The sequence below is a fragment of the Lissotriton vulgaris genome, chromosome 2_1 (genome assembly GCF_964263255.1).
Source record: "Lissotriton vulgaris chromosome 2_1, aLisVul1.2, whole genome shotgun sequence".
Taxonomy (NCBI): Eukaryota; Metazoa; Chordata; class Amphibia; order Caudata; family Salamandridae; genus Lissotriton; species Lissotriton vulgaris.
In genome coordinates, this window is record NC_141687.1 from 1,760,448,515 (window position 1) to 1,760,472,426 (window position 23,912).

The window sequence follows — 23,912 nt, forward strand, 5'->3', positions numbered from 1 at the left end:
GGATCCACATTGAACCTTCCTTCGGGGAGGATATTTGGAGGCCTCAAAATGGAGAAAGATAGATCATGTTGGAGCATCCTACGGTGTTTAGATGTAAATATAGGAAGGAATGCCTTGAGCAACAATCTGAAAAGAACGTTGTTTGCTACTTGAGAAGGATCATTTAATATTTGGGAAATGGACAGTGATTCCAAACAGGACATGAAAGGACATTATGGGAGAAGATCAACATAGCCATATCACATTCCAAAATGTGCAACTACTATTATGTAGTTCAGTCTCAGAACCTGTTGAATCTGTGAGTGGGGGAAATCTATGAGCTGTCAAAGACTCACATGGTAGACTACATCGAGAAGGAGTCATGGGAGGTCAGGTAAGGCAAAGCACATCATTGAAATACTGGTAACTCAACAAAGGGAGATGGTGCACGAGTAGGCTCCTTAAAGAAAAGGAATCACTACATTCATCCTGAGATCTGGTTATCTGAAAGAAAGCTCAATCCATGAAGTTAATAACTGACCAAGGATGACACTGTCTTTGAGTAGTGCTATATTAGAAATCAAGGCTATTTCATTTTCAAAAACGTCATAATGCCTCTTTAAAGAATTCGTAGTGACTGTTCTTGTACTTGTTACTAATACATAAAATGCTATACATATATATATACATAGCATAATTTAGAAATACAAATTCAATTAATCCATAAAACGATTTAGCCATTTTTCCTTCTGTTAAGTTGATACCTTCTTACAGTGTTTGAGTATCTGTCTACACTCCATTCATTATGGGGGTTCCATGTTTAAATATCGATGTAACAAATATCGATGAAAAAAATATCGATGTAAACATATCGATAACAAAAATATTGACTCCCTATACTTAAACAGGTAAGTACAATAATATCGACCAAAAAATATCGATGTAAAAAACATGGATGTAAAAAATATCGACTTTAAAAAACTAACATAACTTAAATAAAATTAATTAAATAATATCAATATTATTAATAAAATAAATTACATTTAATATATATTTTAATTATTCATAACAAATAAACTTTAATCATTATAAAGACAGACATTTGTACATATACAAATATTTACTTAAATACATTTTATTACCTATTATCTTTATTTAATTTATAAACATTTTTAATTATATAAAATAAAATAAACACATGTGTAAATGATTTCAAATAAAATAAAATATTCTATATTTAATTAACACATTAAACTATTCAAAAAAGAATAATACATATATTTAATAACAAAATAAAATAAAAACATTAGTGGTTAAAACATTGAATAGTAAGGGAGTAAAAATTACTATTCCCACTCCAGTGAGTGCAACAGTAGGGAAAGCGTTGGCTAGCGGAGGGGTAAAAAGGACTATTCCCACTCCAGTGAGTGCAACAGTACGGAAAGCGCTGGATCCCAAAACAATAAAAACCAAAACCATCAACATTTTTACTAAATTTTATTTCCAATAATAACATAATTAATATATACATTTAAATATATTATTATTAACAAAGATAAGCAAAAATAAATAAATACACATTATTTAACACTATAATATCCAGAACACACACCTAAAATTAATTACACAATTGCAATTAATAATTACAAATTAATTAATGGTAATTAATTTAAAAATATTTAATAATTAATCAGTAAAACATTAATTACTTACCACCCTTCACACCATTTACACATATAAACATCACTACACACACCTAAAATTAATTAAACAATTAACATACTTAGTAATAATTGACTAATTGAAATTAATTAACAACTGATGATTAAACTAATATTAATTAATCAATTAACATTAATTATTCAATAAATGTTATATAATTAAATTACTTCCCACCCTATTAACCTATAAACCCACAACCTGCTAAGGAACTAAAAATGCAGAATTAAACTTAAAATAAATTAAGAACTAGTAAAATCCTAAAACATATAATACAATGACAAACAATTCTCATTAAAAACACTAAAATAAATAACAATATTAATAAATCAATATTTTTGTCTACTATTTTTGTAAACGATATTTATCACAGCGATATTTTTGTAATCGATATTACTTACCAGTCAGTTGATATTCTTGTCAACTATATTTTGTTGTCAATATTTCTTCCCCACTGTATTTTTGCGGTATTATTAATGTCCCACTAAATTTCTCCGTCGATATTCCTGCTCTGCACCCATTATAGGATCCTCTGACCAGCAGCAGCAGCCCCTAAGAGGCGCCAGGGCATCGACACACTGCCACGAATGCTTGGCATTTTACAGCCTTTATATAAAAGCAATCGATCTTGGTTTGCATGTGAAAGATGTAATGTTACCTTGCCAGCAGAAGAGGGCGCGATCAGAAGTATTGCGCTTATGTCAGGCGAAGGCTGTTACAGCCCGGCCTCACCACACAATACTTATCTGACATGCTGCACTAGATTCACGCAGTGCAGCATGTCAGATAATGGAGCTTCAGGGCTTGTCAATCAGTTGTGGTGTTTTTAAGTGTGACTGTGAGTTTGACTTAATGCTGGGGAGTGCATGTGTATGTATGTATTAATGTCTGTTTGCATGCCTGCAGCTGCTTGTGTATACATGTCTGCTTGTGTGCGATGTGAAAGTCTGGCCTGTGGTTTGGCAAGCTGGGCTCGAGGCAGAGAGCTGGACAGTGCTTTTGAACCCCACCACTTTAATAATCCACCTTCCTGCCACTGCCTCTGACACCTTCTGTGTTTTAGTTCTGATGTTGATCGCCCATTAATTGTGGGATCAAATACCCATAAACAATAGGAAAACTTTCAAACGAAATGAACTAATGTTACCTGAGTATGATTGTTATGGGATGGTACGTCTCCTTCTGTGTACTATCCTTCCCGTGCTTTTTATACACTTTTTTTCTCACTTTTGCACCCCACTTTGCTATCATTGGAGCACCGGGCATCTATATCTTATTATACCTTGTTGCAACTTTTAATTTCATGAATCTCAATTTATTTTAATAAATACATATTTTCATCTGTAAGTGCTCTCTTTTTTTCGTTGATTCATTTTACTTTTATTGCATCAGGGTAATTTTGTCATCTAATTCATTGTATTTTTTTCTAACATTCTAGCATTATTTTGTTTTGTTGCATTGGTACCGTCTCTAAGGTGGTTTAACAGATAGCTCCCTATGTAGATATCCTTGTTTGTTCTTGGTAAGGCACCTTAAAGCAGGATATCGGGATTTTGTGATTTGCAAAACAGACCCAAAACCGACACTTTTGTAAAAAGCCAGCACTTTTCAAACCTCCACCACCACAAAAAATATGAAACTCCTCCTCTTTTAATGACTGTGTGCTACCACCGTGCAGACTAAAAAGGTGCACGAAGCAGGCTGTGGAACTCTTTCTTCTTCTCCAGTTAACTGCACATGAAGCCTGGATACCATGACAGCAACAGCCAGACCTGAGGCCCCTCCTACATTCAAGAAATGTTGAGATGCCCGTTCTAAAGAGGAGGCTCCTCTGCTAAGGTGGAGGAGTGTCGCCCCACTGCTCTCAGAGCAGTGGAAAAAGGAAAAAATCAAATGATAACAGTGTTATTATCATTCAATTTTTAGTAAGGACTACGGGCCTGGTTAGGGTGGGGCGGGGCTGGGGTCACAGGGAGGAGGAGTGGTTGGCACACCATAAGTGCGCATGACAGTTTAGCCGGCCGTCTTGGGCCAGACAAACGGTCATGCCCACTTTGCATTTCTCCACCTGGCTGTGTTGCACAGCCGGGTGGAGAACAGTCCCAAGGCTCCCAGGCACTGTCTAAGAGGCAAAACAGGCCGCTCATACTAATCACGATGCTGCTGTCATGCTTGTTACAGCAGCGTTGTGATTGACTTAGGGGAGCCTGTGGGCTGCCACTGCCGGGAGCCTGTAAGAGAAAAGGACGGAGGAGAAGCTGCGGCTGTAATCAGGTAAGTGATATATATGTTTATCCTCACGCTGCCCCACCACCCCATTCTGTAGCAGCCACCAATGCCATTGGGGACCGCTATTGGCTGTTATCCCAGGACTATTCCCTTCAGATCTCAGTCAATATAACACAGTACTGGACATTTCTGTTTGTTTCAGTGTCCTCGGCATTTAAAGGTCTGTATTTACCAACCTGAACTTCCTTTGTAGTCCAGAAATAAGGCCCTACAGAGAAAAGCCGATGTGACTTAATAAGGACATCAACCTAAGCTGATGCTGTTATCAGGCCTCATATTGTTTATCCTGGATCCAGCAGTGATTATTTTCAGTTCTTGCAATACAAGTGACTCATACTGCTTCATAAATGCACCTCAATACTAAAAGCCTGCAACACCAACAATTGCTGTAGTTTTAAGTCACTACTAAGTTCATGTAATGTACACACTACCTGTCCCAACCCGCCATGTGAGCACTTATCTGTCTCACAACACAGCCTGACCCCCAGTACTGCATTACTGATATAATTACTACAGCCCAGTTTGGCACCTCATTCCTGGTCTGCCCTTCGTTTTTTTTAGCTCTGAGCCACACACCAAGGGCCCCACTAGGATGGCGGGCAGATCGCCCCGCCGGGCCGGCGGTAGCCACTGCCGGCCCGGCGGGGCGATCCGCCCGCCATCCTTGCTGCAAAGACCCTCCCGCCATATTACCATGGCTGGGGGTCCAGGCAGAAAAGGCATCAATATGGTGGCGGTGTCTGTTAGACACCGCCAGCCATATTAAGATGTGGGGGGTAACATGCCTTTCCGTGGCGGCAATCATGTGGGAATTTCTTGTGGGGGCCCGTTGTGGGCCCCCAGGTACTCTGGGGGTGAGGGGTGCACATGGGGGGTACATTTCAATGTACAACGTGGCAGGCACCCCGTGGTGCCTGTCACGTTGTGCCTTGAAAAGCACAACATGCATTTTTGGCATTGCTGCGGGCTGTGCTTTTAGCACCGCCTGCCGCAATGTTAAAAATGCTGGATGTGCCCGCCAGTGTGGCGGGCGCATCCTAATGGGATGTGTGGGACCTCCGCACCCTTGGGGGGCGGTCCCATTTCCCACTGGTATGGTGGGCAGACAAATTCCGCCCGCCATACTAATGTGCCCCCAAGTCTTTGAAACTTCTCCCTGAAATACATCTCATCCTTCCTATTCTGGGGGTGGGGCCAAGACTATCTAAACTTTCTTGTGGTGCAGAGTATTTACCAGAGGGGGACGTAGAGGAATATCTGGTGCTCACACCTGAGGCCTCCCTCATGTGACTATCTGTGGGGGCCAGAGTGGAATCACTTCCACGTCAGCCTGTGCCCCTTCCTACACCTATCAGTTATGTTATCACACTGCAGAATACAGCACCATGAGGAACAGGTAAGAGCAGCTCTGTGAGCATTTGATGGTATACCCCTCAAGCAAGCACCCTCCGGTTTGAGGGAGGCATCGCTGGAAAGGGGACAATCTCCCCTTTCCATTGATGCCTTTCTAAAGCAGATCCCTGCTCCTTTATCACAGAAGAAATGCATTCCATAATCAGGGATCCCACTGGACACACGGTATGCCTTGTTTGTTGCGGGGTCTGACCCTTCTTGCATGGAAAGACACCTCCTCCATGAGGATGTAATACATTTTGAGATTTTCCCTTACCTGGTGGGCAAATCTGGCACCCATTATGTCTTATACATACAATGTGAAGGGGGGAGAGACAATCTCCCTTCTCCAGCCTCCCGGTACAGTACCTGAACCACACAAAAGGAGTAGGGAAATATATATCAAGGAATCTATAAAATGTACAATAGATACATGAGAGTTGTGGCACGTGTTCACTGTGAAAAAACCTAGGCGGTGAGGACTTGGGGAGTGTCTTAGCAGTGCACCCACCTTGACGTACATTTGACTACAGGGGATCGCTCCCAACACCTTGCCATTTCCGGAGACTCAATCTTTGGAACTCGATTACGAAGTGTGTGTTGATTAAGGTACCACTGTGGTGTAAGGATCACATTCCACAGATACCAGAGGGAGGATCAGTGGATACTTCCCGAATTTGGGTTCCGAATGGTCCTGATGAATGCTGGAGTGACCCGGTTAGGCACATATTGACGGCAAAAACATGTCGACACCTTGGCAGTAAGGAGGGGTGAAGGAACCCTAATTTTCTCCTTTCACTACCATCCTTCATGTTTTTAAACATAGCCACATGGCCCCGTAATTACATTTTAAGTGGCTTGACATCCAAGCTAGTTTTAACTCTCACTGGCTATACTTTTCTTCAGTGATCCCAAGAATATCATTGTTTGTATTGTTTTCCCCTCCCTTGTGCTACATCCAAGGCGTTGGTCTGCGCAGGGGTGTCTGCAGCACGCCCTATAATGAAGCATGTCACAATGGTGTGAGTGAGGGCAGTTTTTTCACAGTGAACACATGCCACTACTCTCATGTATCTTTTGCTCATTTTATAGATTCCTTGATTTATATATTTCCCTACTCCTTTTGTGTGGTTCACCCATTATGTCTTCACAGTTGCTGGGCAGAAGCACATTTTGAATGGCTGAATAACTGACCAGTGGCTGAAGTGGTTCACCCACTGCCTCATAATGTATGCTATGGTGGGTGGAAGTAACCTTTGAAAGCACAGTAACTGATCAATGACTGAAGTAGACTAACACATTGCCCTTAGCTGTGGTAGGTGGAAGAAGAGGTACATGTGACTAAATTCATTCTGAGTCACCCACATTCTGCTCTTTTACAAGAAGCCCAATTTTTACATGTAGAGGTTTTTCATGGCACAATGAATAACTGGTAATATGTGCTTTTGTATTATGAGTGTATTTCAAATTAAAGTAACTTTTTTGTTGTTTTCTCTTTTCTTTGGAAAAGTGTTTTCACATTACATCGTAGAGTTGGATATGTGTTTTCCCTGTTGTTATTAGAAAAATTGAATACACTCTCACAACATTGCATTCTTTAAGTTGAATTCAAATGCATAGCATTTGTTGCTTAAAGTAGCCCTGCATTCTACGTAGGCCATAGTATTTGAAGAAGAAAGTTTTAAATACAAAACAGAGAAGGTGTTTCTTTGAAGGACTGTTTCTGAGGACCTACTCAAATAATGGAGGAGTGATATGTGGCATTGTCTCAGACCAGGACAGCATCTGCTGGAGAGAGTCATGGAACAGAATCTGAATTTTTTAGTTGGTAGAGTTGCATACGAGGATGATTTGTCTTTTGGTGATTCTGAGAAACCTGCCCATGCAGTTGTAATGTCTCTTTACAAGCACAATCTGTGCAGCTGCGAGACAATGAAACGGCATCCCAACCATGAGTGTAGTTAGATACCATGCTGAGTACAGGGATAGTGTTCACTTGGCAGCCCCTCCAATTTAGTTCAACCACATGTTTCCCCATTCACTGCAGATTCATGATGTAAACTCAATACTTCAATACTTTACTTATTAACTACTTTTAGCTTTTTTCTAGATGATTGCATATTTGAGGAAACTGTGCATCAAACTAATTTGTGTGAAGAGAAGTTGTTGAGGGAGCATGTTAGCACTCGGTGGACTCCCATCATGGCCTAATGCGCAACATGAGAATAGTGCAAAAAACCAGCATACAGTCCTTCTGGTTAACTTGTAGGGTGTGGGTAACACCCAGCTTTACACTGGTCATGAGCAGAACCAGATGTTTCAATTTAGTGATTCTGCAGAAATGCCCACGGACCATCTAGACCATGGCAGATTATTCAAAATCCATCCTAATGAAGACCATTTGTCTATCAAGTTTCCATAGATTTGTACTCCTGGAACGAGTATAGCGGATGATGCGTCATTTCTCTCATACAAAGGGTGGTTGCTGTTCAGACAGTACAAAACATGCAAAAGAGCTTATTATTACATCAAGGTGGTACATGGTGTACCAGAGCTCCACTGGTTATATACAGCCTGGGAGTTTGTCCAGGGAAGGACTCCACAGAGAATCCTATAGGTTGCCCTGCCACATTAGGAATTAGTGAGAAGGATTTATGAGAAGGATTTATGAGAGCTCGCACCATCACTCCATAAAATTTACAACCTATGTGTGGACAATTTCTATACGGGAGACCAGCTGATTAGCAAGCTGTACAATGCTGGTACTGTGACGTGCAGTATATTTTGACAGCACTACAAAAGATTCCCTCAGGATCTTGTAAGAAGCTCCAACAAGGCTGGAGCAGTGAGTTGTGTTGCAACAAACTGCTTGCTGTCAAATTCTCAGATAGGAGGGAAATATTATGTGCTCATTACTCGTCACAAGGAGAGCACTTCTCTGGTGACAGTTTGGGGTCAGATGACTACAATCACACCAGTATGTTTGATTACAACAAATACATGGGTGGTGTGAATAAATATAACCAGGCCTTTTAAACTTATAATGAGCCATAAGACATGTACAAGGTATAAGAAGCTGGCTACCCACTTGATCCAGTTGGCAACATACATTTCATATGAGCAGACATCACAGGAAAACTGAAGTCCTACTTTGACTTATTTAAAGTTGCACTGCTGTAGAAGCAGTAGACTCTACTTCATCTATTGTGAAGGACGTTGCATGGTGACTGGATCAGCACTTTCCTGCCGACATTTCTGCAACGAAGCAAAAGACGATATCACTGATGCAGAGTTTGAGCTTAACCAAGAATGCGGCTAGAGAGTAGATTTTACACCGCCAACTGCCCATTTCAGCCTGCCTCTATTTTCTAACTTCTTCGACTTTGTACCACACTAAAGCAAATTTATCGGTAACTAACTAAAGTGGCGCAGACAGATTATGAGGTAGTATGTGCCCAAATGGTTGTGCATGGATAAATACCCTGCATGGCTCATTTCTTGCCTAGGTGTAGAGATTTTCAAATTGCTTCATCCAATTTGGAAAGAAATACTTTAATCAGAGTTTTTTTTCTTCCTGACATAGATGTGAGCCACTGTGTCCTTACTGACTCCAGTAAATAGGTAAACATTGTTCTTTTGTGTGGCTGCTTAGCACCTTAATCCAATGTCGGACAAAGGTGGCTGTTCTGTCAGCCCTATTACAAGTGGATTACAGTCGGCTCACTGCACATCGTGGTATACAGGTTATGTATTTATAACAGGGGGAAGCCCAATTAATCCTCTAGGTCTTGGACAATTGGCCCACGAGGGACAGATTGTATTTAATATGTTATTATCAATAGTGTATTAGTTACTATTGGACTTCTTAACTTCCTTCACCTATGGATTCTAATAGTTATATCAAAAACTACCTGAGATAGCTGTAAAGTCAGGTTTTTTCCTCTCATTACCAAAAGTAGTGTCAATATCCAAACCATTCGATGATTAGAAAAGTTATTCAAAGATTACAGAAAGTAAACACTCTTTCCTCATTTTTTTTTCACAAAGAACACTAGCGGCCCAGATCCTGTTTAATAATAGGTTCACCTTCTAGGTCAACCATACGTGTGTCCAATTAGCACCAAAGTCTATTATCCAAAACCTATATAATGTTGTACTTATACTGGGGTTTCTTTTAACAATGCTCCTTTACATTTGATGTGGACTCCTTTAGGAGAAAGTTGTTCCATTTCAGTCTAATGTGCTCTAGTCTCCTCAGGACTATACAAGGCGAGTGCTTCCTTCAATGGAAAACATAAAAGAAACAAATACCCCGTATCAGTATAGGTATCACAAAGACAAGCACTTGTATATTTACACAGTCGATGCTTAAGTGTGAAATATATCCAGTGCTTCTGCGGTGCCCCAAATTGTTTTTTTTCATGGTTATTAAAATCATTCATAGTTTACATTAAACAGAAGCCAAGCTCTTATGTGCCCAAAAATTAATTACCCTCAAGGTTCTGCATGTATGTATGTATGCACGTATGTTATTCATACCTAGTGACATCAAGCATTAGAAGCCCTTCAACTGAATCCGGATCATTATCTGGTTCCTTTCACTATTTGAGTCCCTGAAGATAGATCTCCGCAGCCAACGGCACTGTATCATCTTAGGCGAAAATGGGCTACCTTCTCCCAGTCTAAGTTTTGCGAGGTGTTGACTAAAGGAGGAAACCCTGGGGGGATGATGCAGACACGGCCAACACCTATCTCTGTAAGCGCATCAACGATGCGCTAGATTGTACAGCTCCTCTGTCAAAAGCCAAACCTGGTGGCCGTGTTCAAAAAACTGCTCCATGGTTCAATGATGAATTACGAGACACGAAAATCGCACTGAAGAGAGCCGAAAGACAATGGAGTAGGGCTCTCTCCGAAGATACTAGAGATGCCTACTTGACGGAGAGACGACTTTACCATGGCTTAATTAGGAAGTCTAAAGCTGCGTATTACGTGACCAGAATCAGCGAAGCTGGTAACTCGATGAAAGAGCTGTTTTTGCTCTACAAAACTCTTTCAAGTGGAAAATCAGCCACTGTCCCTGATGACTGCTCGCCTGAGTCCTGCGATAGGATCGCAGATTTCTTTGCGGGAAAGATATCTAAAATGTATTCGGCTTTCCCAATCCAACCCACGAATGGGTTGGAATTTGTGGAAAGCCCAAGGGAATGGGGAGACAGACTCAGATTGACCAACTTTGTCACCCCGCCCCCAGAAGATCTCTTAAAAATCTGCAGATCTGTGAAGTCGGGATCTCCACGGGACCCTACCACACCTAAACGCCTAGCGGATAGCCTAGTGGTTTTGGAACCCTACATTAGGCATCTACTGGACGTGTCTTTCAACACAAAGACCGTGCCCAAAGACTGGAAGAAGGCGGTGGTCCTACCCCTTAGGAAGAAACCTACTATCAGTTTTGATAAATTAGAAAACCTACGGCCTATCTCTCTCCTACCCTACTTGGCCAAAGTGGCTGAAAAAACGGTTAATCTGCAACTAATGGATTTCGTGGACAAAGCTGCCTTATTGCACGACACCCAATTTGGCTTCCGCCCTCGCCACTCAACGGAATCGGCGCTCCTGATGGCTGTGGAGTCCATACGGCAGGGGTGGATGAGGGTCATACTATGGCCCTTATCCTATTGGACCTGAGTGCGGCATTCGACACTGTAGCTCACTCCACCTTGCTACAGCGTATGAATAGCGGAGGAATATCTGGAGCCGCACTCCAATGGATCCAATCCTTCCTGACTGGGAGAAGTTTCCAGGTCCGCCAAGGTGACCACTATTCCAGAGACATAGGATTGGGTCAGGGCGTTCCCCAGGGATCGTCCCTGAGCCCAACCCTTTTTAACCTTTATGTCTCCCCAGTGGCTCCGATTGCTGTGGGTCACGGACTGCAAATTGTATCCTACACCGACGATACGCAGCTGGTTGTCTCCCTCTCACGTGCACCCGGCCTTGCTATGGACAGTTTCAGGGCATGCATGCAAGATCTTGCTACATGGATGTCCTCAAATTGCCTGAAATTAAATGGCAACAAGACCGAGGTGCTCGTGGTGGGAGGGAATCCATCTGTTTGGTCGTCGGCGTGGTGGCCCCCATGCCTAGGTGAGGCTCCAACACCCCGGCAAGAAGTCAGAAATCTTGGGGTCTGGCTTGATGCAGACCTGTCTTTCGGACCCCAGATAGACAGGGTGACGGGCGTCTGTTTCAGCGTTTTAAAAAGCCTACGGAAGGTCCTAGCTCTCCTTCCTATGTCCGCCCGTAGAACGCTGGTGCATGCCCTCGTCACATCGCGCCTGGACTTTGGCAACCTGCTCTATCTGGGAGCCACCTGTAAGGCAATTAATCGCCTTCAGGTGCTACAGAATGCTGCAGCTCGCCTCATACTAAAACTCCCTAAAAGATCGGACTCCAAAGCTGCCCTTCAGACCCTCCACTGGTTGCCAGTAAGGAGCAGAGTTGAATTTAAATCCCTCTGCACCTGTCACCGTATCCTTGCTGAGAAGGCGCCAGCACCACTTCAGAACCTAGTCACCAGGTATGTACCATCTTGCGCTTTGCGCTCCTCGCAGGGAGGCCTATTAAAGGTCCCTAGGGTGAGAAGGGCTCGCATGGGAGGAAGATCCTTTCGCTACCTGGTGGCGAAGAGCTGGAATGCTCTACCTCTTAATCTAGTTTCCGGAGGAAATTGAAAACACACCTATTTTCAAGATAACCGGGTCTACTCCTCACTTCCGCTCCTGAGTGTTTCAGTTAGCGCGGGGACACGCTTTTTGCATAACCATGCACTTTATAAATCTCCCTTATTATTATTATTATTATATTATTATCAGAAAACCCCTGCTGGGGGATCCCCATGTGCTTACCGAGTGTATTGAATCGGCTACAGCATACAACCCTGTTATACTTCCAATGATGAATGGCATGGGTGTGTACATGTCAAATACATATGATTTATGTAGCTAAGCATACCAAGAAGTGAAATGATTGTGTTCTGATTGTATGTATCAGAACATGAAAGGTTCACCTGTTCCCAAACAAAAGTTAGCCCTTATTAAATTTAATAAGGCAACCCAATGTTAGCGTATGGGAGATATAGGTCTCACATTAGTGAAAAACAAATCTAGGAGTTTTTGACTACCAGTACATGTACAACTTCAAAGTACATGCCCAGTCTTTTTTACAATGCACCACTCCCTATGGGATACATAGGTCTATCTTATGAGTGACTTATTTGTAATAAAAGCGGAGTTTAAGGTTTGGCAAGTAGTTTTATTGCCAAATAGAATTGGCAGTTTGAAACTGAAGTCAGGCTGCCATGGCAGGCCTGTAACATGTTTTAAGGGGCTGCTTAAGCCGGTGTCACAATAGGTGCTGCAGGTCCACTGGTAGCATTTAATTTACAGGCACTGGGTATGTGGTATACCGCCTTACTAGGAACTTATAAATAAATTTAATATGCCAATCAAGTGTAAGCCAGTTTTGCCATGCTTTATTGAGTGAGCATAAGCACTTTAGCACTAGTTAGCAGTGGTAAAGTGCCCAGAGACCTAAGGCTAACTGCAACGAATTCAGCAAAAATAGGAGGGGTGAAGGCAAAAGGCTTGGGAATGAACCTGCCAAGAAGGCCAAGTCCAACGCATTAAAACAACCCTGATGACACAGGCCTACACACCATATTGAGCTCTCCCATTATTGTCACATACTGGGAAAGAATACACTCATATCCTTAGGGGGTACTAGGTTACATATTTCCACAGGAACCCAAAGTGACCTTGATGTGGACAATGGTTGGCGGAAAGCACGGACTCAGTGCTCGTTTACTAACTGGCAATGCCTTTCTGATTGCCAAGCACCAAGCAACCACCCCTTTCCCCCCATCTTGGGTGTGTGAAGAGGAGAAATGGACAGATGTGCCCTGGTGAAAGAATCAGTTTAGAAATTCAGCAATGCCAGGAGCTGCCCTGCTAAACTCCAGCCGATCTTGTCTAACTGGAGACAGTACCGGGACGATTAGGGATCATGGCTTTGTCACCACTAATACTGCTGCAAGCACTCGTTAATGTGGGTTGTATAGGGGGACCCTTTATTCTAATAATAATAATAAAGAGTTTATAAAGCGCCTGGTGACGCCATCCCGGCGTGTCCCCGCGCTGTGGAGAGAGTAGCAGGACGCAGCGGCAGAAGTTATAGGGTGTACAGGTAGGTTTTTAAGACTTTTCTAAAAATAGTTTCTGTTTCAGCTAGTCTGATGTTCATGGGAAGGGCATTCCAGTTTTTAGCCGCCAGCACGCGGAAGGAGCGTCCTCCCATCCTGGCCTTCTTTATGCGAGGAATTTTAAGGAGACCAGTTCCCATAGAGCGAAGTGCTCTATTTGGCTCATAGGGTATGGCTAAGTCTTTGAGATATTCAGGGGCTTTCATGGAGTTGATCCTGTAGCATATGAGCAGTGCTTTGAAGAGGATCCTTTTTTTTATGGGAAGCCAATGAAGAGCATCCAAGGTGGATTTAGAGGGAGCTCTTTTGGGTAACTTAAGGACTAACCGTGCTGCCGTATTTTGTAGGACTTGAAGCTTTTTCTTGTTCTTTTCAGTTGTCCCTAAAAGAAGCACATTTCCGTAGTCAATACGGGAGGTGACTAGTGCTTGGGTCAGGGTGCGTCTGGCCTCTAGCGGAAGAAGGTCTAGAGTGCGATTTAAGGTTTTTAGCACCCCGAAGCACTTCCCTACCACTTTGTGGACGTGACTGTCAAAGGAGAGTTTGGGATCAACCCAAACCCCCAAGTTCTTGGCTTCCTTGGCAGGGGTAGGTAAAGGTCCTAGACAGGAGGGCCACCAATCCTGAGTCCAGCTGGTATCGCTATCACAAGAACCTCTGTTTTGGAGCCGTTAAGTTTTAGGCAGTGTTGGTTCATCCAACCTGCCAGCTCCTGCATGCAGTTTTTGAAGTTGGTTGCAGCTAAAGTAGGAGCTTGGGATAGCGAGATGAGCAGTTGGGTATCGTCGGCGTAGGATACTAATTTTATGCCATACGATTGTACCACATCTGCCAGAGGGGCCATATACAGATTGAACAGGGTAGGGCTCAGGGCAGAGCCCTGAGGCACCCCCTGTTCAAGAGCAATGCTGTCTGAGAGGAATGAGCCTCTTTGGACCTGAAAGCTGCGGCCCAAAAGGAAAGCTTTAAGCCAACCTAGTGCTGTCTTGGTGACCCCAGCTTTGTTTAGACACTGTAGCAAGATGGAATGTGCTACAGTGTCAAACGCAGCGCTGAGGTCCAGCATGATGAGTGCCATTGTGTGACCCTCATCTGCTCCTGCCCGAAGAGTTTCAGTCGCTCTTAGGAGAGCTGTCTCCGTGGAGTAGTTCGTTCTGAAACCAGATTGGGATCCATGTAGGGAGTGGTTGGACTCTAGGTGGACCATCAGTTGTTTGTTTGCAATTTTCTCGGCCACTTTCGCGAGATAGGGGAGGAGGGAGATAGGTCGGAGATTTTCTAAGGTATCCTGACTGATGTTAGGTTTCTTTTTAATGGGCAATACTATCGCTTTTTTCCAATCTTCCGGAAGACAGGCCAAGGAAAAGGATACTTGAATGACATGCCTGAAATGGGGTTCCAGCACTTGTAGGCTAGTGGTTAGAACTTTTGGTGGAGCTGGGTCCCGATGGGAGCCTGATTTAACGCTTTTACATATATTTATAAGCGTTTCCGTGGGAGGTACAGAAAAGTGTTGGAGACTTTGCACCGTAGGATCAGTTTCTAAGCTTTCCTTAAAATCGTGACCAGAGGTCATCTGTTCAGAGAAGTTGGCATAAATGTTGGTGATTTTTCCGCAGAAATACTGAGCTATTTTATTGCAGGTTTCAACCGAGTCATTACAGGATTGATTGTCGTTAGTAAGCACCGATATTTCTTTAAAAATTTTGTAAAGCTCTTTAGAGGAGTTCTCCGCCTCCCCTATGCGAGTTTTATAGTGGAGAGCTTTGGAGGAGCGGATTATTTTATAGTATTGTTTTTGTGCATTTTTGTACTGTGTTTTAGTTGCAGGACAGAAGTTGGTGCGCCATTCACGCTCCAATTTCTTACAAGCCGATTTAAGAGCCTGAAGTTCAGGCGTGTACCAAGGACTAGATTTCCTCGCATAGTTAGGGTTTTTCATTTTCCTGATGGGAGCGGTGGTGTCTAGGGCCTTTAAAATGTGATTCTGCAAGAGACTGTAGGCTGTTTCGCAGTCTGTGCCTCCCAGGGAACCTCCTGTATCAAGTATCTTATTAAAAGTCTCATGAGAGAAGTTTTTCCAGTTCCGTCGTAAATAGCGATGATTGCTGGCTGGTTTAGGATCAGAATCGGATAATTGGATGATGAATGGGATAATAAAGTGATCAGTCCAAGGGACCGGAATAGGGGAATTGGCATGTACTCCGGAACCATTCATAAAGATTGGGTCTAGGAGATGGCCCAGTCTGTGAGTGGGATCACTGTTGATAAGGTCGAGCTGTAGAGATTGAAGTTCAGACCTGATGTCCTTAGCTTCGGTGTCGAGGGGATCGTCAAAGTGGACGTTCATATCACCAAGCACGATTAGTCTACTTTTCCTAATTGCTAAGTGTGCTGTGGCTTCTGTCAGGCTGGTTGTAAAATCATACAGTCTGCCAGGAGGCCTGTATACAAGAATGCCTGACAGAGAAAGTTGAGGGCCAATGACTATAGTAAAAGAGCCAGCTTCACAGTGGTCAATTATGATGGGGGATAGAGAGCAGACTATTGGAGATCTGATGGCTATAGCAATTCCTCCTCCCCTTCCATCCTTTCTGTCTATTCTGGAGCGGGAGTAGCCAGGAGGCATAGCCTCTATGATGTCAGGGTCAGAAAATTCACCTAACCACGTCTCGGTTAAAAACAGGATATCGAGTCCATCATCCTCAAGTAGGTGATGTATTTGAGTGCTGTGTTTGCTAAGTGAGCGGCAATTGATCAGGCCAGCCTTAATCTGCCTAGTGATAGGATTCTTAGTAGGTAACATAGTCGGCGTAAATGAGCATGAAGGGCAGCTATGCAAGGAAAGCGCCTCCATATTGTGTTTACATTGGAGGGGGACATCAGGGCATAAATCTAGCAGTACCTGCCTATCATATCGCAGCGGTGAGGGATGAGGGTGGCAAGGAGTCCTGGCCCCGCGCCCCGTCCTGGCGCGGACGGGCGCAGACGGGCTGGACTTAGGCTCGACTTCGGCGCGCTTCCGGCGCGCCCACTGCACGCGTCCGCTGCGCGGACGCGGACCTACGCACATTTATAGGCGACCTAGGGGCGACTAGAGCGCTGAACTAGCAAACCTTCGCCCGGAAGTGCTGGGCTCCTCCTCCACCCTCCGCAACAAACGCCCAGCTGGACGCGGCGGACCGGGGCGGGAGTGTTAAAGTAAGCAGAGTGATTTCAGGTGAGGCGCTGTTTAAAAAACTAACACAGTATTACACAGGCATAAAATTTAGCAGCATTCGCCAAAGTTTTAAAACGCTATTGAAAGTCAGCGCTCGCAGTGTAACACACACAAGACACACAGCGTGAGCGGATAGAGTCAGCCTCTGCCACCGGCTGGACTCTTCTCCACCACGCGAGTGTGCAGAAATGGAGAATTTATACACTCGTGCAGTACAGCGGGACTAGAGCGCTGAACTAGCAAACCTTCGCCCGGAAGTGCTGGGCTCCTCCTCCACCCTCCGCAACAAACGCCCAGCTGGACGCGGCGGACCGGGGCGGGAGTGTTAAATTCTACTTCTAATAGTTAGTCGCTCTTTGCGATTTTGTAGTCTTGATCATGAAGTTAATTTTAATGCAAACAATATCTTGCATGTTAACATCAAAGTGTGCTCCTATCTGATAAGACCTGTTAATGGCAGATGAAGAACTGCATAGTATTCCTCTTAGTGCCAATAGCATATTTACGTCTATGTTACCCACAGTTATTGTCATTGTGGGACTCACAACCATTATCCTTATGAAGTCTCATCTTTCTAATGCCCTGCATCTTTACTTCTCATTTCTAAACTTTAGGAGTTTCCTCTTTTTACCAAGCACAGAGACATTTTCTAACCCGTGCATCATTTTTGATCCTATGACTCGTTTTGTTTGCACGCTACTTTTCTAGGTTCAATATCCATATCTGGAGATGTGGCATCTAGAAGCCGCGGTCTGTGCAGATAAGAGCGGTGGGGGCCGGTGGGGGTGGATTTCAACATACGACCACAAGAAAAAACATTATTTATTTAAATTTCCCTCGCTGTCGTATGTTTAAATGCCGCCCCACCCAGCCTCACCACTCTTACCTGCACTGACTGCGGCAGGCATCTAGCTCCTCTACCACTCTCTACGTTAGGTGGGATTGCGTGTTCTTGCCGAACATATTTTGAATAAAACTATATCTTCGCAAGGTGCTGGTGGGTACCATCTGAGCTCTAACCATGTGAGGGGTAAGATGGGAGGAGGGTGGAGGCACAGGGGCAAGTCGACGGCCTCTGAACCAAAAAATATTCTCAAACATTATAAAACACATTTACAAAGTAAAACAAATCCAAATGCCATTCAAGGAGCTACCAAGTAGCTGTGGGTATTAGAATCAGGTTTGTGGTACATTTGAACAATCACACCCCTGCCCAGCTCTTTTTCACTTACCAATCTGGAGCTTCCATTTTATGAACCCAAGTTGCATTACGTTTACACCATCACACATTGCAGTCTATACCTAAAAACCTCGATTGATCTTCACACACACTTCTTTACTGAGAAATCTTGCCCCCTTTTCAGCAAAACCATGGACTTTATAGAAAAGTAGCGGGTGCCAAAGAAGCGGGATTTCACATCTATAGGCTACTTCGGCCTGCATTACGAGTGGCCTGCTACTTTTATTTGGCGGTCCCGAAATTCTGGGGGCAGGGAAATACAGGGGACTATGAGTATTTAGAACATAAAATGTGGAAATTTGATGCACTAAAACGATATCCGCATCTCCAGCCAGAGAACTCGGGGCATATTATCAACAACTTTATTGCTAAATAGGATTAGCGACATTTTTTCTATCGCCGTGCATCGCCGGATTTTATTGCAGAGATAACGTGCTATTAGCAACGTTTATCTCAAATGCGATAAAATATCCGGCGATATCGGCTTAATGCGTGAATATCGCTGGAAATCCAGCGATATTCAAGCATTAACGCCAATAGGGTCTTGACCTGAATATCCACCTCCCATTGGATATACAGGTTAAGAAGTGGTCTGAGCAGGCGTTAGTTTTCAGCGATATTCGCGCTTAGCGCACATTTTTTAATCGCTAAGCCTGCGTTGAGAATAGGCGATAGCGATGTTAGCGACTGCTTTCAGAGACTGATTTCATATCACCCGCCTTGCTAATATGCCCCCTCGTCTGCTTGCAGCCGGTAAAAGCGCCGGTAAAATACCATTTATGCGCAGGTTTTCCATAGAACTGATCATTCCAAACAATACCTCCCGTTACGGCCTTTCGGAATGAACAGGCCGCTTGTAACAACAGTTTTTTCATGCATACGTGAAGTGCTGAGTCTATTAACGATTGAATGGGTCCGACGTTGCTTATTACCCCTCTAAAGGCCCCCACAGGTACCCCTAGTCACTTACAGACGTCCGGCTGCCTCACGTTCAAGGCGATCCCTTTGATGTTGCATGCTTTGATGTAGGACGAGAAGGCAGCACAGATGCAGAGTTCAGCGTCCTTACACGAACAGGAGCCAAATATGCATTTCTACCAACAGAGAAAAGAAAGAAAGTGTTATTTATGACGGAGATTCATTTTTTCATTGGATACACCCCGCTCGTTTAATCTGCACCGTCACCCCTTATTTTTGTTACATTGACTTCCCCCACGGAAAAGTGGCTTTAATAATTTGTACTTATAAAGCGCAACTTTGTGCTGACAGCTGCCTCCCTCTATGGCTGCCAATGACGCATTACAACTGGTTAAAGTAATACTTTTATCTTCAAATTGTCAACTGACCAAGTCTTGTGAACCCAAGAATATTGTATTTCCCTGGTCCATGGAAGTATTTCTTACAGGGATCAAATCTTACTAAATTGGTGTTTTTCACACATACACATTTCACACCATTTCATGGGATTCCCAGGTTTGACATTTTGCAAAGATTACACCCACAGGAGACTGGTTCAAGCAGAAAAAGTCTCTCACAGGAAGAGTAAAACCAAGGTCAAGGGACATTTTTTTCTCAAATCAGCCCCTTGTCAATAACTTGCGTGACTTTTGAACGCAGGCCTTCATGTTCAGTTTTCGCATAAAACATTAGAAATACCTTTGCCCATTTCACATACATTTTACGAAATTTTGTGAAAACAACACATTGTGGTGTCTTTCACCCCTAACCTCATCCTGTATTATAATGCATGTTTGTTATGTTAGAATTACGGTTACCTATGCACAGGTTTAAAGTTCATTGAAACCTGGGAGTACTTCTGCAAACTGACTAACAGCCAATGCAGACTAGCAACATTTTCCGGTGAATTGTTTGCCAATACCAGGGACATTAGTTTATATGTATGTATTTATCTATAAATGTATCGTACACACGCTGGAAAACGTGATTGCTTTTAGGTGCCTGATGTGGACGGAGTGACTTTGTAGGTCGATGGTGTCGGTCAGAAAAGACGCATTTGAATTTTTTTTCTGAAGGAGATTTTATTGGGTGCACTGTGGACACGTGGAGGCAATAGACATCAACGAGCAGTGACTAAGAAGTGTTTGTTACCTCTGCTCTTGAATTTATTTCCGAGAATCGTCTGGAGGTTATCCTGCACGAAACTACCGAGGTGGATGGAGTTTTACCATTTGCAGGGGCATAGCTTCATTGGGGGATGTTTGGGCTATAACACCCCACCCCCTCAGATAAATGCATTATTGGCTTGGTAGTTGGGTCTGGAGACTCGATGGCATATTTACAACAGAATGGCAAGCGTGGTGTTACGCCACAATTGGTAACACCAAGCTCCAACATTCTGAATACTCAGGGATTTACAATATTACGGCGCACCCCTGCATTTCCCATAGCACTGGCGCTAAATGTAGCTGCCAACGCAGGCACCCTTGAACCATAGTGCAAGGTTGCCTGCAATGCAGAGAATGATTGTTCATGAACAATAACTACTGGAGATTTGTAACTTATTTGTGTACTTTAGAATGCAGCACATATAGAAGTTGCAAGCTTCCGAGGACCGGTTTCCGGCATTCCAGCCGTCTTCAGCCCGGCTTGCTTGAATCCAGTGGTGTGGAGAGCATGGGACTCATGTCTGAGCATACCCATCCCACTCGGGGTGACAAATGCAAAAACCACAGGTGATGGAACCGGTCCCTGGATGCTTGTTTCCGGTCCAGGGAAGACATGGCTTGGCAGTTCGGGCTGGACTGTTCCCATGAGGCACAGGCTCAGACTGATTTGCATATGGCCTTGTGTGAACTGGGGTGGCTGAGTGAGCTAAAGAATGGTGATGGATTAAACCCAGATCAGTTGACTGGGGGTGAGTGTTTGATTTGCTCAAATGCTCCGTCCATCATCCCCTTTTGTTTCGCTTTGTTCGCCCTAAGTTGGCAGGGTATGCTCAGACGTGAGTCCCTTGCTCACTTGGCCACTGGATTCAAGATAGCCTGGCTGATGAGGATTATGAATCTGAAACCGGTCCCAGGATGCTTGTTTCCGGTCCAGGGAAGATATGGCTTGGCAGTTTGGGCTGGACTGTTCCCATGAGGCACAGGGTCAAACTGATTTGCATATGACCATGTCTGAACTGGGGTGGCTGAGTGAGCTAAAGAATGGTGATGGATTAAACCCAGATCAGTTGACAGGGGGTGATTGTTTGATTTGCTCAAACGCTCCGTCCATCATCCCCTTTTGTTTCGCTTTGTTCGCCCTAAATTGGCAGGGTATGCTCAGACGTGAGTCCCTTGCTCACTTGGCCACTGGATTCAAGATAGCCTGGCTGATGAGGATTATGAATCTGAAACCGGTCCCAGGATGCTTGTTTCCGGTCCAGGGAAGATATGGCTTGGCAGTTTGGGCTGGACTGTTCCCATGAGGCACAGGGTCAGACTGATTCGCATATGGCCATGTCTGAACTGGGGTGGCTGAGTGAGCTAAAGAATGGTGATGGATTAAACCCAGATCAGTTGACTGGGGGTGAGTGTTTGATTTTCTCAAACGCTCCGTCCATCATCCCCTTTTGTTTTGCTTTGTTTTCCCTCCTTTTCCTGTCATTTCCAAGTTTCTTCTGAGGGTCCGGCGGGAACAGGCAACTGTGGTTTTGGTTTCTTCAACTCAGACATGCTCAAATTGGTTTCTTCTCCTCACTTCCTTGTGGGAGTAGGAGGAAATGAGGGTTTCCTATCTCTCCTCCTCCATTGGACTTCCCTGTTCTCCAGCAAGAGGTTCTAGTTAGGTTGGGATTGACAGATAGGGGTGTTCAAGATTCCTTAGTTGTTACTTTTCAGGCTTCTTATAGGATTTAGACGCTAAAGGCTTATTCTAGACATTGGGCTACTTTACGCAAATGTTGTACTTCCAGACATTTGGATCCATATACTGCCAGCTTAGTCGAAGTTCTGTCCTTTCCCAAGAGGGCACTTCCTTGGGTCTCAGAATCTCCCCTTTGCAGATCCAGTGGGCTTCGATCAGACCTGTCAGGGCATTTTGGGGTAATCTACTGATGGTTTGGTTCCCCAGTTCTTTAGGAGACTTTTGAATATGTATTCTCCTTCTCCACGTCAATTTTCCTTCTTGGGATTTGTTACTAGTTTTAGATGTCTAACAACGCCCTCCTTTCAAACCTCTTCATGACATTGATGTCAGAACTTTAACTCTTAAAACTTTATTTCTCAGGGTGATTACTTTGGCCAGGAGATTAGGGAAGTTGTCTGCTTTTATCCTCCGGACATCCATTCTGTAGGGTGTTCGTACTCTTCCTGTTTCATCCCTAAGGTTATTTCCTCTTTTCACAGAGAACAGGAGATTATTCTTCCTAGGCTCCTCCCTGCTTCTCCCATGGAGGAGGAGAGTGATCTCCTCAATCTGGATGTTAGACGAGTACTTTTGATCTATTTGGATACTGAATCACTTTTTGTAAATGTTGCCCTTCTAAGAAAGCGGGTAAAAGCCCACAGTGGCATCTCTCAGTCAGTGGGTGAGTTCATGTATTGTTATTGTCGTACAGGGCATCTTTCTGTCCTCTCCCCAGGAGGATTCAAGGAAAATCTACCAGAGCGTTGTCCACTTCCATGGCCGAGATTCAGGGTGGCTCTTTGACTGAAATTTGTAGGGCAGCTGCCTGGGCTTCCCTGTCCACTTTCATCAAACACTATTGTATTGGTCAGGAGATTAAAGTGGACCCTTTGTTTGGTTCAGGTGTATTAGCTTCTATGCAGAAATAGAGGTTTTCTCTTGGTATACACTATCGTGTGTTACAGATTCACTGAAAGTTAGGTCTGTTTCAGTAAATATGTTGAGGTAACCTGGTATTATGTGACTTTGCACTTCTCATTTATGTAAGGAAGGAAGGACAATGAGGTAATGACTCAATTACTTACCAGTAATTGCATTACTCTGAGTACTTCCTCTAGCTGTCCTTACTTACTCTCGCCATTCCTCCCTCCCTGTTAACCCAGGCCAACTATAACAAAAAGAATGATTCATGCTTTTAACAGACAAGAGGATTGGAGGGGGTGGGGCTTTTTGTTCAGGTAGTGCACGATTTGGATTGGTTGTCTGGCGAGGCAGGACTGCCTTATTCATGTAAGTAAGGAAAGCCAAGGGAAGGACTCTGAGTAATGCAATTACTGTAAGTAATTGAGGTATTACTTAGATTTAAAGCATTAGGCCCTAATTAGGAGTTACATGGTACTGGCTAGGTGAAATCTGCATATGAAATTAACATTAATGTGCAATAACATTCCAGGCAGTACAATGCAATTATCAATTAATGTAACTGTGTCATGGGCCCTAGTGCAAGGAAGGAAATGGGTACCCTGCTGCAGACTGAAATAAAAAATGCAGCAATAAAAAGGGTTCAGGAGGTGCCTCAGGTCTATGGACCCTGATGCCACTGCACCTGCTATACCATTGGAAGCTATGCCCCTGCTTGCAGTGGAGAATTAGTGTGTGGCCCCAGCAGAATTGAACAGGTTTTCCCTGTTCCAAGGGTGTTTAACACTCACAATTACTATCTGTTTCTAGCAGCTACAAACCCTTTTTCTGGTGGGGAGTTGCTGGGCAGGTGTGAAAGAAGGATACCTGGATTGGTAGGAGAATCAAGGTAAAAAATGTGCCCTGGCAGAGGAGCATTACATGCCCTCACCTTACGAAAAAAATGCCCAAGCATGTACAGGTATAGAGACTGGCTGGCATCACTGGATGGTAAAATTGAGCCCTGTGTTGACCAGGTCAAACAGTATCCCACACGGGGA

At 43.8% G+C, this 23,912-nt stretch overlaps 1 protein-coding gene across 1 annotated transcript in view; it reads right to left on the reverse strand.

Moving 5' to 3' along the window:
* Positions 1-23,912, reverse strand: part of LOC147733250 (mucin-2-like) — a 596,915-nt gene that overhangs the window by 454,225 nt on the left and 118,778 nt on the right. Inside the window, exon 14 of the mRNA XM_086958940.1 lies at positions 19,073-19,196. Within this exon, the coding sequence (XP_086815066.1) occupies positions 19,073-19,196 (124 nt within the window). The remainder of the gene's footprint in view (positions 1-19,072; positions 19,197-23,912) is intronic.